General features: G+C 49.1%; 1 protein-coding gene across 3 annotated transcripts in view; it reads right to left on the bottom strand.

Moving 5' to 3' along the window:
- Nucleotides 1-362: 362 nt before the first annotated feature.
- GABA-B-R2 (gamma-aminobutyric acid type B receptor subunit 2) overlaps nt 363-13817 on the bottom strand; it is a 46775-nt gene continuing 33320 nt past the window's right edge. For all 3 annotated transcript variants that reach the window (XM_018030610.2, XM_026818547.1, XM_026818868.1), the window contains 16 exons: nt 7561-7698; nt 7307-7474; nt 6962-7140; nt 6717-6894; nt 6381-6614; nt 5954-6249; nt 5350-5590; nt 5137-5259; nt 4931-5041; nt 4633-4857; nt 4369-4551; nt 4207-4306; nt 3986-4115; nt 3449-3909; nt 2951-3364; nt 363-2886 (listed from right to left, as the gene is read on the bottom strand). In XM_018030610.2, the coding sequence (XP_017886099.1) occupies nt 2345-2886; nt 2951-3364; nt 3449-3909; nt 3986-4115; nt 4207-4306; nt 4369-4551; nt 4633-4857; nt 4931-5041; nt 5137-5259; nt 5350-5590; nt 5954-6249; nt 6381-6614; nt 6717-6894; nt 6962-7140; nt 7307-7474; nt 7561-7698 (3723 nt within the window). In that variant the 3' untranslated portion in view covers nt 363-2344. The remainder of the gene's footprint in view (nt 2887-2950; nt 3365-3448; nt 3910-3985; nt 4116-4206; nt 4307-4368; nt 4552-4632; nt 4858-4930; nt 5042-5136; nt 5260-5349; nt 5591-5953; nt 6250-6380; nt 6615-6716; nt 6895-6961; nt 7141-7306; nt 7475-7560; nt 7699-13817) is intronic.

Below are 13817 nucleotides of genomic sequence, written 5' to 3'. Positions count from 1 at the left end.
CGTAGATCTAACAGTTTAGGAGTTATTGAGAAAAAATGAAATTTTTTGTCAAAAGTTCGCCGTTTCGACGCTGGGATGGTCGGATTTTGTCAACATCAATAAAATGCCAAATAATCACATGTAACTTGCTAAATACTCGAGTTAGAAGAAAAATTCATAGAATCTTTCTTGTAGAAGACGTTAATACCTACAATTTGCATATAAAATTTTTTTCGCTATCCTCGGTGATGTGTTCTTAATTTCTACAGAGAACTACTTTTATGTACTTTAATTCTTGTATGGAGCCACTAGTTTACATAAGACGTGTAGCTACGAACAGAAAACTCTTCTACTTGTACGTTCAGCGTAAAAGACCGCAAAGCTTCTTTGTACCTGCGTTATTTATTATTGTTAGATGTAATTTCGATACAAGTTGCACAGTCCGTCTCTCTTGTTTCTAGGAGAAATAACCGTCGTCGCAAAGCGTATGTATGAAAGTCCGTAGTAGCACCAGTAATACGATTATCGGAATATATACAGATTTCGATCGATCTGCGATCAGTCCGTGCGATTCGAACGGTGACGTAAATAGCAAACAGTTTCGCGTTCAAGGAGAGTGCGAAATGGTAAAACCAGTAGAATCCAACTTTATTGATAAAATTTATATAATTGACCTGTTAGTTATCAACACCTATCCATTTTCCTGCCAACTTTAACGAGTCGCCACACGAATAAACTTGATAGACGAGCAGAACATCGGTATTGCTTCGTAGTTACGTTACAAAGAGACGAGAAGCGGGTTTAAATCGTATTACAGAACAAACGCCTATTTTTTTTTTTCTTACCTGTAAACATGACATTTATTTTTCGACAGTTATGTACATGACTCGCGTAACCACACAATTGAAGGTTCTGTAACGAGCATTAGGCTCTCTCAAAAAGTAGATACATTCGCTCTTCCAAGGATCCGAACGCTTTGCTTTTAGTTTATCGTAGGCTTGTCGACTTATCGAGATCTTCGTTTATAAAAGAAGGCAATGAAGGAACGTAACGCGAAAGAAAGAGTAATTAAACCAAATACAGAAAAATAATACTTGTATAGATATATTCCTCCTGATAGGCTTTCATCACGAACTTATCCGTGGACTTCGCATTGAAATTTTTACGAGTCACTTTCGAAACTTGACACTCAGGAATTAATAGATAATATAATGAAACGTTCAACTCGAACGACGCTTATCGCATGACGCAGAACGTTTTGAAATTTAGAATGACGCTCAGGAATTTAGAGATAATTACTTAACGATACGTTTATTTCGCACGATGTTCATCGCATGATTATTTTCCGTATTTAACTCCTCTTATCGCGTTTCGAACTATTTCTGATTTGGTAACAATCATTTTTATCGTAGAAGTAAGAAGTTCATTAAATACGATTTAATGTGAGCCGCGAGTCGCGATGTTGAGACAATGCACCGTGAATCGCCTTTTCCTTTAATTCCTCCTGCTTCTCGTCAAGTCGGGGCACGGTAATACGACGTAAAAAAAAAGATCTGTCCCCCTCGATCGCGAGAGAAAATTCTATAAAACGGTCCAACTCGTTGACTCGTACGTCTATGTTTTTTTTTTCTTTTTCTTTCGAATTGCTAAACAGCGAATGTACGAAACTTGTTCGTACACTATAAAATTACTTTAAAACGATTACGCACACTTACAGTGCTAGAATTAGATTAGACGCGTACGTTAACGTTCTCTTCTACGTACCGTTTCGACGCTGGCTAAGTTTTCTTTCTCATCGATCGGATCGATGCGAAACGTTTATCGCGCGACGATCCACTCTCGTGATCTGTGATCGGTTATAAAAAACGGGATTTCACGCATTTTACGGGACGATAGGTACGTTGTCGCGGATCAATTTTATATCGGTTTCATTATAAACGTGAGAGTATCTCGACTAATTGTAAGTAGTACATTTATACTCGTTATCGAGACGAGAATCGTAATGGCAGAGGAAGGAGAGTCGCAAGATGTTGTGATCTCTCACCGGGAACATTCATGCCAGTGGTGTTCCGGGAGTTTCGTAAAAAAAAAGTTATCAAAGATCGAACAAAGGCCAGCATACTCTTCCGCTAGTCAGTGGATGTACGTGTACATATACTTATCTACGATGATCTCATTGTCAGCCACCAGTGGACGCGTTTCGTAAACGTCGATGATGCGTTTACGAGAGGCCGTGAAAAGAGAGAGAAAGGAGAGAAAGGATAGAAGGGAGAAAAGTGGGAAACGGTAGAGAGGGTCGAAAGGGTGAAGGAAACGGGAAAGCAAGGTCGTCGGGTAAAATTTGAAACTAATCGTTGGAAGATCGTTAAAGGTATTCAACGATGTCGCACTTGATGGATATATTCGGACAGCTGGCGATGCTGGCACCGTATCCGGAACTCGACGAACTCTTGTGCCTCTCGGTCAGGAGTTTCTGAAAAATGGGGAGGATCGCGAGGTCGAGCAACTCGCCGTCCGACACGGCGCTGTACATCTTCGACACGTTCACCGCTGAACCACCTACAACGTCCGTACTACTGCCGGTCACGGATCCGACCGTGCCCGGTCCGCCTCCGACTCCGCTTCCACCACCAGCGACGCCGCTGCCACCGCCGCGAGGATTCGCGCTCGCGAATTTGTTGTTATGGATCGTGGCGACGTTTGGCGTGCTTTGCACGTAATCCAGCCGTGCTTGTTGCCGCAGCTTAGACTCGGTGTGCCTGCACTCTCGAATTCGCCGCGTGGCGCGATGCGGGCACTCGATCATCGAGTGACCGCCGCCTTCGCTTCGAAGTCGATGGCATTTCTCTCTCGAACGTTCCGACACGGACCGCTGGATTATCGTCGACATCGATTCCTCATACTTCTCTGAAATCAAATATCGAAAAGTCAGAAAACGAGGAACGGGAGGAAAGGCGAAAGTCGGTCTCACCGGTATCGGAGTAACTCGCGCTGACTACCGCAGGCACGCTCGGTGAACTCGCATTCTGCGAATCGTAATGTTTCTTGTGCCTCCTCGGTGGCGGCGGCGTTTCCGCCGATCCGTTTAATATCGCGCGATGTCCGCGTCCTCCACCGTGCTTCTCGCAGCGGTAACCGGTGCCGAAGAGCAACGCCCGCCTGTGTCCACACTCGCCGATCACGTAAGACCTGTCCCTGTCTAGGCCGGCTGAGATCTCCGCTGCCGCGGATTTAGACACGTTCTCGGTCGAGATGTAACTGATCGAGTTCACCGGCACGCTGGTCCGTCTCGTCTGAAATAGCTCGTGATGCGAGTGGGCCATCCCGTTACTCTTCACCGACGATCTCCTCTTCAACGAGTGATGAGACGGGGTTGCCGCCGCAACTAGAATCGAACGTAACACATACATTGTACGTAACATCGGACGGGAGCGATGAGAACAAACAGAGAGTTTTTCTATTTCCTCACCGGAATGACGATGTCTGGGCACGAATTGTACCGGGGGTGGCAAGATCGCCTGTTCGAGGTAGTTCTGCTCGTGAAGTTCGCCGAAAGAAACGTTTTTCGTTGGCGGCGGAGGCGTCGGAAGTCTCGGTTTGCGATCTTCCTTGTATCTGATCGGTTTGCCGTGTCTGGGGATCTCGGTTTCCTCCAGGATGATCGCGTCGCCTTCCTCGACGATCTCAGGCACAAATTCGACGTTCGTTTTACCGGTCGCGTCTGGTCGCGAATCCGGACTTCTCGCGGTTTCCTTTCCGCGAGTCTTTCTGCGATCGAATTCGTCCGGTGGACGCTTCAACGCCGAAGGCGGCACCGTCACCGGCGGCGAGTCGTCCGTGACCTTCTCTGAGGTGGTAACATCTTGCCTTTGCGGGACTCGTTCCGCGTCGATCGCGATCGCCGGCAGTTTTGAGAACGACGTCTTTTTTCTTGAGAGAAACGCTCTGTTCGTTATACGTATCGAGAACCGTGGCTGGTTATCTAAGTCTGTCAACGTTCACTTACTTGCCCGCTTGCTGCTCGGTCACGATCGTAGAGCTCGTGTACTCGCCGCCTTCCGGTTGGGAAGTTGTCGTCGAGATTAGGCTGCACATGGACGTCGAGATATCCGTGGTATCCGTCGTGACCGACAAGCCTGAAGCACGGTAAGACGCAACGATGCACGTGGTCAGGTATAGCACTGGAAATAAAAAAACAAAAGCGGGATTTCTAAGAACTCTGCTTACCCTCCTTTTTCACGATCGTTCCTTCCTGTTTCGGAACCGACAACCTGTCCATCGGTTCTTGTACGTTCGACTCGGCTTCGTTGAGTCTCCTCAGGAACATCTGTCCGACCAAAACCGATCGTGATTCGCGCGTTCTCGCATTCTCGTATTTTCGATTCTCACCTGGAGTTCCGAATCTTTGTCCATCAACTGTTTACGAAACTTCTGATTCGCCAAAGTAGCTTCCTTCAGGCGCTCCTCCAATTCGTTCACGCTCGAGTCCCTTCGGGTCTTCGACATCGGCCTAAGGGTAGCCCTGATTCGCTTATCTATCGCACCCTGCGGGTTTCTTCGTAATTCTATGAGCTAGTGTGCGATAAAATGGAATTATCAAAACCTGTTTCTCTCAAACTCGGAAAGAAGAGAGAAACGTCGCGGCGTTGTTACCTTTGGTACGAAGACCAGGCAGAGGGTAGCGGTGCTGCAGAATATAATAAATATCGCAAGCATGATGAACATGGCGTCCTGTTTGTCGGCCAACACGAAGCTTATCGCCGCTCCCGTGACGCACATGATCACCACGTTGTACACGCTCATCCCCACGTATTTGCTGTCGTTCAACGCCGGAATGCTCACGTGTCTGGTTTCCCATGCCAAGAAAGCGCCGAATATCTTCAACGAGAAACGAGGGAATCGCGTCGCGAAACATCGTCGGACATCCTCTCTACCGTTCACGTATACCTACCATCAAAACGCCCTTGTACGCGTAAATGCATCCTAAGTAAATCGTCATTCGATTGCTCTGACAGTATTCGTTTTCCGGTATTATGATGATGTCTTCGCTGGAAGGATGAGGCTGCGACCAAGAGGAAAGATAGAAAATAAGAGAGAACTCGAGACGGAGGACAGATACGGATTCAGCAAAGATCAGAGACAGATAACGGAGCTTACGTATGGTTCCATCTGCTTGGTCTCTCTGTAGAACGGATCTGCGACCTGCCAGGTAGTCATAATAGCCAAATCGATAAACAACAATACGCCGACCACCATGAACAACTGATAATCCTTGATAACCTGAGGACAACGAGGAACGGTCCGCGTGAGAAGCAGGCGACGGCGACGACGTGACACGTGGTTGCCGGCTCGCACGAAGGAATCGCTCACCTTCTTGTTGAGTTTAACGTCGGTGAAGATCGAGTGGACTCGCCATGTTTTAGAGAACATGGAGCCAAAGGCCAAGGAGAAGCCGGCCATCAGTAGACACGCTCTCGCGGTGCAAATGTACGGAAATACTGTTACGCTGGACAGCTGCGAATCTAATCCAAGGAAAATTACACTGCTGTAGGTCAGCATGCATCCGACGATAATGAGGTTGTTTAAATGCGGCGATGACATTTTTATGTATCTGAAACGTCGAAGATGATCGAACGTCGGCCATGAGAAGGGAAACAGAGAGGATTTTTGCGAGAGACACGGCCGCGAAGAAGAGAACCGCGCGCAGCCCAACCCTTTCAACCCTCGCTCGCGCGACTCTTCTTCGGACCCGTGCATCGCGCGCGCGTTCGTGCGTCCGTTCGTTCCTCGCGTTCTCGTCGCGCCTCGCCTCGTGGCACCGTGCTAACATATATATGTGTGTACTACCTACGTTTTCATTCGCATCGCGCGTCGCGAGCGAGTAGAACGAATCCGCGATGAACTCGCGACGGCGCGACGAAGAAGAAAAACGGAGGGATCTACCTTCGCTGTTCGCGATCATCGTTTTCGTTACCTTTGATTTCTGTATTTGATATTGATGACGAGAAAAATGGCCGCCATTACGATACCCACGCCGGACGCGGAGGTGAGCACGGCGTAGATCGTAATATTTACGGTGGAATGCTCGATGATGTGAAGAGTCCGATCTTTCGGCGGCGATCTGCCCCACCAGACCAAAGGCTCGCCCTTATCGAGGTTCAACACGTTGGTCACTCCGTTGTACTCTCCGATCTTTACCTCCCTGTCGCCTTGGAACTGTTTCAACAGAATGCACGCTTTCCTCCCGTTTCCGTAGAAACGCACGGGGCCCTGAAAAGATCGGATACGCTGTCCTAACATTAAACGACCCGGATCGTCCGACTTTACTAACCCTATCCCCGTGTTCGGTACTCGAATAAAATTTGTCCGATTCCGATTCCGTTTCCGGTTCCGATACTGACCGTCACGCCATCGAAGCTGGTGTTCCTGAGAGCCTCGAGGAAGAGCCTCTCCCACAACTCGTCCCTGTATCTGAAGTCCGACATCGTCTGATTCCGATGATAGTGCGTTATCCTGCTCGCCACGCGCTGGATGGCCAACGCGACCGCCCATATACCGTCGTACGTGTACCCGTGAAACCTCGAATACTCCGTGCCTCGCCTCGAATCGTACTCGACCCGATATTGCTCGGTCGTCTGAAAGCGACCAGAGAAACGGACGAACGGGAAACGTTCGCGTGGTTACGCGCGTCCCGACGAGAATCGTGCGAGCGCGACCGCTTCGGATCTCGTACTCACGATTCCAGCTATGGTCTTCCGCTTCTCCGTGGTGATCGGCAACAGATCCGTCAATATGGCGCCGTGAAGAGCTTCCGCGAGTTCGGAGGGCTCGCATCCGCCGTCGGATTCGAGCCACCATTCCTCCGCGTACGTCCCCATGATCAACCATTGATACTTTCTCCCGAACATACCGAATCTGCGAACGCGAACCGTTTAGAGTGTCACCGCTGCGAGACCGCGATCGGTCGTATCGCGCGTCCTACTTGTGAGCCTCGCAGAATATCCGTCTGGCCCAGATCTCGTTGAAGTTTCCTAAAATTATCCTAACGTCCTTCTGCTTCAGTTTCTCCAGCGCCGAGGACACCTCCGTCGCGAAGCTCTGCGTTTCCACTACCTCCATGTCATCGTAGTGGTCCAAATCCGCGACCAATCGATTGTGCGCCTGCAACGCACAAGTAGAACGTGCATCCACCGTCACAACTTTGCTTCTCTTTATAAACGATCCAAAGTTGAACACCGAGTTACGAGCGAGAAGTTTTTTAGATCAGCGACGAGCTCGGTCGAGAAGACGGAGGTTTCTTAGTCGTCGCCGTCGAGCCGGTACTTACCAGAGCATATCTCGGCTCGTTTTGATAAATGGTGCCGACCCTGGTCCAATTGAAGTGCATCAACAGCGCTACGCGGGGTGCGTTGAACTCGTTCTCGGAAGGCACCACTCTGAAGAAATTCGGGAAGCTTTCGTTCGTGAACATCGGATGCGTGTCTGCGTAGCTAAGCTGCAAGGAAAACGGTCCCCTCGATTTTTATTTCTCGTCCTATTGTAGCTCTTAATCCTTGTTTATCTTCTCTTCTCTGGGTTTACCTGCGTGAGACGCCAGTGCTTCGAGGCCTTGGCGATTGGATCGGTGACGTGCGTGCAAGCTGCTCCGAATAACATCACCTTGTGCGGACCGCTGTGCATCATATCGAAAAACGCCTTCACCCCGACGGCGGTGTTGCACTGAAACAAACAAAGTTAAACGCTATCGCGACGCGTCTTTGACGATAATAATCAGATATTTTTCTTAGTTGGCGCAGACGTTCCCATATCGTATCACGGATAAGAATCGAGACGAGCCTGGAAATTATCTTTCGAACAACGATTTCGATCTCTTCCGACCGCATTTACCGAGGTAGCCGGCCAAATCGGTAGACTAGGTAGTCGGAAGCGAGAGATACGGCACGTGCACGCGACAGATGCGCTCCGGTATATTGCATTTGGATACCGCAAACGGCATACCGTGGGGGGGCGGTTTACGTACCGCTACGTACGACGACGCAGGGAATTACCGATTCCTCGTGGATCGACGCATACGATCTTGCCGCCTGCCTAGCGCCTGGTTGGCCCAGTGAACTCGTTTCAAAGCGTTTAAGCTCGAGTCGCTGCCATTAATTAAACGCGCATCTCGTTCACGCTCGACCGATATCGAATCCTTCTTCCTCCTCCTCCTCCTCCTCCTCCTCTACGCCGGCCTACGTACTCAGGCTCCGTTACCGAACCTCCTCCTCGTTAGAGATTCCATTATCTCTCCATCTATTTAATTCATATCGTTGTATCGTTTCATTTATAAGCGCGTACCTAGGGCGATCGTCGATTCTCGATCCTCCACCCACGTTATATGAAAACCTGACCCGACGCGCCCCGTTGGCTCTGGGCCATAACGGCAACGGTTGCCACGCAATACCCAATATCATACGTACTACCTACTACGTAAAAGTACAACGAGATTCTTATCCCTTGACCGAGAATTCCAAATTTCATGGATAGAATCGGTCGATTCCAGTCCGATACGCCCTGGGAATCTTGTACGTGTGTACGTGTAACGTCGAGAGCCGCAGTTTTGCTAAGTCGCCGACGAGCGTTATCTCGCGGCTCGCACACGCCACTCGCGCTGGACAGGAGGATGGAGGATCAACAGCGCGCCATTAGTTTCTTTTATCGCGATGGGGGCCCACGAGCTATCAGTTTCGTTCAACTTCATAGCGGGACTCCCGGAACGAGCGGCTTGAGATTTATTCGCGAACGGTTGCACGCGCGCCGGACCACGGGCCATCTTTAACGTCGTCGTCGTCGTCGCCGCCGTAGTATCGATTGGATTCGCGGTGAAATCCTCCGCACTGCGAGTTTGTGAACCGAGCCAACCACCTATCGTGCGAATTATCGAGACCAAAATTCCATTACAAGTTTGTTCCCTCGAAATGAAATTAAATCAACGGCGGCGACGGGTCACCGGGGGGACACCGTCGCGTCGGCTAGCCGCGCTAACGGAACACGACCGTGCTATCCGGACGTTCATTTAATTCGAAATCGGCGAATCGATTCGAATTCGTGCCGAATCTCTTTCCTCACGCGTAAAATACGACGCGACGACGGGACACGACGCGACGTTACTTCTCGATTTTACTTTTGGAGCGCGGCGGGGTTCGTCCGGGAAGGAAAATGGATTACGTCTAGGAGGTAGGGCGCGACGCGACGGATGACAAGACAAACAAAAATACTAACGGCGTTGCCGGGAACAGTTTCGTAGCGACAATGACAAAGTTTGCGAAAAGTTTTATTGGATCGTTCGCAAAGATAATTTCTCCTCCTCCGACGAGTTACGAATCGAAATAGGTAAGTCGGCTGACGTGCAATGCGCTACCGAGCCACCGCGTTTAAATTGTCTCTCGCGCGTCTACCCACATACGTAAGTACATACGTATGTACGTATATACATATGTAATATCGCTTGGAAGATCCCCAAACACCGAGGTGGCTTTCCCCGTTCTTGTGCACGTAAATATACGTCGATCCGACCTTTCCTTGTCGTAAAACAGAGAAATAGAGCGTTTCCTAAATTGAACGGGGGACACCAGTGATTCCAAACGTTCACGCGATACTCTCGTACCTGCAAGACGTACAACATTTCCGTGCGCGTGTCCGAATTACAGCGACGCGACGCATGGTACATTTCTAGGCGTGGACAACCTGCGAGGAAGGAAACAGGGCAGACTCTTTACTCTAATCGCTAAAACTAAACGGTAGAAGCCATAAAGTCGATCGAGGGGAACGAGAGCAAGTATAAAGTTGACGCGTTTCGCGTACAACGTAGATACGTATACACGCATGTACGCGATAAATGAAAGGAAGAAGAGCTCGGGGGTGGCGAGGGACCGGGAGATCAATCCCCCGTGTATTCACCGAGAAAGCCAATTAGCGTGATGGAAAGTTGAAATCCCGATGAAATTCACAGCCCCGCCCCAGCTGTATCCAGCAAAATCAGCAAAATCTCTTTTCCCTTTATTCATTATTCTCTACTATATTATAGAGCGACGGTTTACGTTTCGGTTCATACTACGCTTTGCGTCGTTAACTTCGTCGGAAACGTTCGGAGCGACAGTTTTCTTCTTCCGTTATCCTTTTTCGACGACGAGCATCGAGTGACGAGCTCAGGACGATATTCGTCTATGAGACTTAATTAAAGTTCGCGAAGCCGACTTTATTAATTACTCGAAAACCGTAATCTCTCGATACCGGAGTTTGTAATTATTTCTCTTTACTCCGGGAACCCGAACAGTGTACCTGTCGGGGGAATACGATGAACCGTCGATAAATTCTCCTGTCCACGCGTATTTATCCGGCGACCCAGCTACCAGATACGTACATACATATATGTATACGTAACTATCTTTCAGCGCGCAAACAGTCGGATTTGGAGTAGACGAGGGCGTCCGATTTTATCGGGAATTCCGTCGAATCGGTCGTTCGAAAACTTCAAATAAAATCTTGGATTATTAACCAGGTTGCGTGGGCGTCCGAGGTTGTTCCGTTTATATCTATCCGGTAGGTCAAAGGTTAGCCAAAGGTGTACGCGCGCATGCATCCGTTGTGCATATTTAAATGGTGTGCCCGGTGATAAATTCGAGTAACGACCCTTGTAATTTATTGTGGCACGAGTGTGTAGCAGCGGAACACCACCCAGTCGAGTCGCCGCCGAGCCAAGGGTGGAGGACTGGACGCAGAGAGGAGGGTGTGTACACGTTCGATGGCGAATCAGTTCGGTAAGCGAACGTTTTCGGACCGATCGAGGCCGGATGGCACCAAGATATGTGCATACGTATACGCGAGGACGCTTCGTGCGGAACAGAGAATCGCCGTTACGTTCCACGCGAGTCGACTTCCACTACGAACTGGTAAACGTTGATAAGCGGTTAGAAATATCGTTTCTGAAATCCTGAAAATGATTACGTACTCGATACGTATTAGACGAAACAATTTAATATACACGTATACACGTACGTATTGTAGGTACATGGAATATCGCGGAGCCACGATATCTGTTATACCTACGGAACCTACGTGCAACCGGGGTAAAATGTTACGTTCATCGATCCGAGAAAGTTAAATGGTGTATAAAAATGTCAGGAACAAGAAACTGCCCCCGTCGCGTACGTACTCGCAGCTTCCGCGTTTCTTACTTGGACCGTGAAATTCCCTGAACTGACCGACGCAAATATAAAACATCGCGACGCGATCGGCGCCGATTAAAAGTTCGCTTACATCGTGCGCGTCTAAAATTCAAAGTTTAAATGCCAGTTCAGCGAGCCGAGCTGGCCGGATTTCAGTGGCTATCTTCGCTACTTTTTTTCTTTGCTAATTTTCTGAAACCATTCCGGAAGAAGGGAGATGAGAAACTTTATCGTTGGTAACAATCGGCCCGTGAAATCTTTCCATATTTCTATTCTCGCTTCTTTTCCTACCGTTCTTCGCCTTTTTCCTTTTGTCAGCCACCGAACAAGAGGAGACAAAGTGTCGAGTCGGTCTTTAAGGAGGCGTCAGCTCCCGACAGCGAAACATCGCGTCGCGTCGCGGTAGCTACCGTCCGATGAACAAAGGGGAAAGATGGTACCTAAGCGGAGACATAAGACGCGCAAAAAATAAAAAAAGATTCGGGAACTAATTTAAGTACGACGGAAAGGTAAGCGAAGTAGTTCGCGGCGCGCGAGTTTAGTCGACTAAATAACCAAGAGCTGTTTCCAGCTTAGAGCCCTTCTACGTTCTTCGCATAAATACAGAACAAGCCTCGAGTTTTATTTCAACTTCGGCTCACCCTACACCCGAGAATACTTCTTTTCCATTCGTTTCGCGCGTTGAATCGTGATCGCTGCAATTTCCTTAGCGCATACTATAAAATTAAATAGATACAGTTCGATCGATTCGAGTGAATCGCGTTCGCCGAAACGGGGATCTATATTTTTGAGGCGGACTTTTAATTCTTGTGAACGGGATTCGCGTACCTAACCGTTTCGTTCGCGTGCTTTCCGTTAAACGATTTCCTGGCTCTGTTTCGTTCGCGAGACAATCGATCCACGACGTTTCGATTGATTCGAGGACGCGCGGAAAAACTCGCCGACTCGAGTGAATTCCCGACCTGGAATCCGGAATCTGGAATCCGGAACACGGAATCCGGAGTGGAAAATAGAAGACAAACGCGTCGAGGAAGCTGGGGAGGGAAAGTTCGGGGCGGCAGCGGTGGCGAGCATTCGAATAACTTTACTGTCGCGACCACCACCGTTGGGAAAACAAAAGTCGAAGGGTTCGAGTTTGCCCGTGTATTCGAGGCTGAGAACTAACCGTCCGCCGTTTTCGGCCCGTTTGCGACGACGCTCCGACCGATGGCCACTGGAGCAAAAGGTAAATCCATTCCGATCGAAGGATTCGCGAATTTTTCAACAGACTTCGAAAAGAAAAATCCGTTATCGGTGGTGTAAACGCTGAGCCGTTTAAACAACACGGCGGCAAACATCGCTTCCGGAAACGAATACAGAAGAGAAAAGAGGAAGGAAGGAAGGAAGGAAGGAAGGAAGCGAGCGAAGGAAGAAACGGAGGACAGAGGCCGTAAGAATGGTAGCGAGTAGTGGCTAAAGGACCCAAAGCGGTTAATGCGATTCGACCGGATTTTCTTTGAAGTCTCTCCAAGCAGATCTAACGCAAAAGAGATTATTCGCGTGGAACGACACTACGTGCGAACGCGTTCAAATTCTCTACAGCTTTGAGTAAACGTCTTGGCTTGATTTTTTCGTAGCAGGTCGATGCCGCCTCGGTCACTAATTTTCGTTCGGATCGATGAGAGAGATTTTCGTCTACGGATATCTTTGCGTCACGCGGCAATGGATGGTAGCCGTCGTAACCATGCTTCTGCTAATTACGTTAGGATTACGATAGTTGAACGCGTTTCACGCGGATAACGAAGAGTCCTCGACTATCGTGGAATGCCAATTCGACGTTAATTAAGCGGAAACCGATGTTATTTCAACGATTATCAACCACCTGACGGGAACATCGTCCGAAACGCGAGGCGTTTCCATCGTTTCCATCGACGATGCATCGACGCATTTAACGATTCGTCGATCGTTTCGATTTCTCGTTTTTTTGTCCGACGTTCGAGGCAACGAAAGAGTTGAACGTTCAAAATTATCGGCTCGCTCCTTCGCGTGCAACGTTCGACGCAGTCGATGGGTAGATGTAAAAATAGAAGTACAAAGGGGACAGAATTCTAGCTAGTCGCGAATCGCGTATAATCCGTTCTATCGCGTTATAGTGAGTACAGCGTTCCCTTGTTGCCGAACGAAATAGAAACGTCCGTCAATGCTGAGACGTTCGAATTACACGCGAGTTTTATCGTTTTTCTTCTGCCTCTGCCGGGAGATCGCGGTAAGCCAAGAACGACGTTCGCCCTCGAGCCCTCGAGAGAGGGAAACGATGTTCGAGCAGACGCGGGGGAAAGTTCCTAAATTCGAATCGGTTGGCTCGGATCGGCTCGAGCTGCGAGTATATCTTCCGTAAGGAGATACGAGGCATTTCTAAAATTCAAACTTCCACCGTTCGATCCCCGAGGACAAGCGCCGCATTATTCTCGTATACATCCGTGCACCGTAGCACGCGAACGTTGAACCTCGCGTACCACCGGGATTTCTGACCGCTTTCCTCATCGGTAAAGTTTCGAAAGCTCGAGGTATCGCGAATCCCGGCGACGCGTCGCGTTGCGGCGTCCAACGACGTAGCCACGGTGCGCGATGCATTTGACGTAATTCAACGGC

The sequence above is a fragment of the Ceratina calcarata genome, unplaced genomic scaffold (genome assembly GCF_001652005.2).
Source record: "Ceratina calcarata isolate Rehan_Ccalc_2016 unplaced genomic scaffold, ASM165200v1 scaffold1, whole genome shotgun sequence".
Taxonomy (NCBI): Eukaryota; Metazoa; Arthropoda; class Insecta; order Hymenoptera; family Apidae; genus Ceratina; species Ceratina calcarata.
Note: the sequence above shows the minus strand (reverse complement) of the source record. Positions and strands in the feature narration are given on the sequence as shown.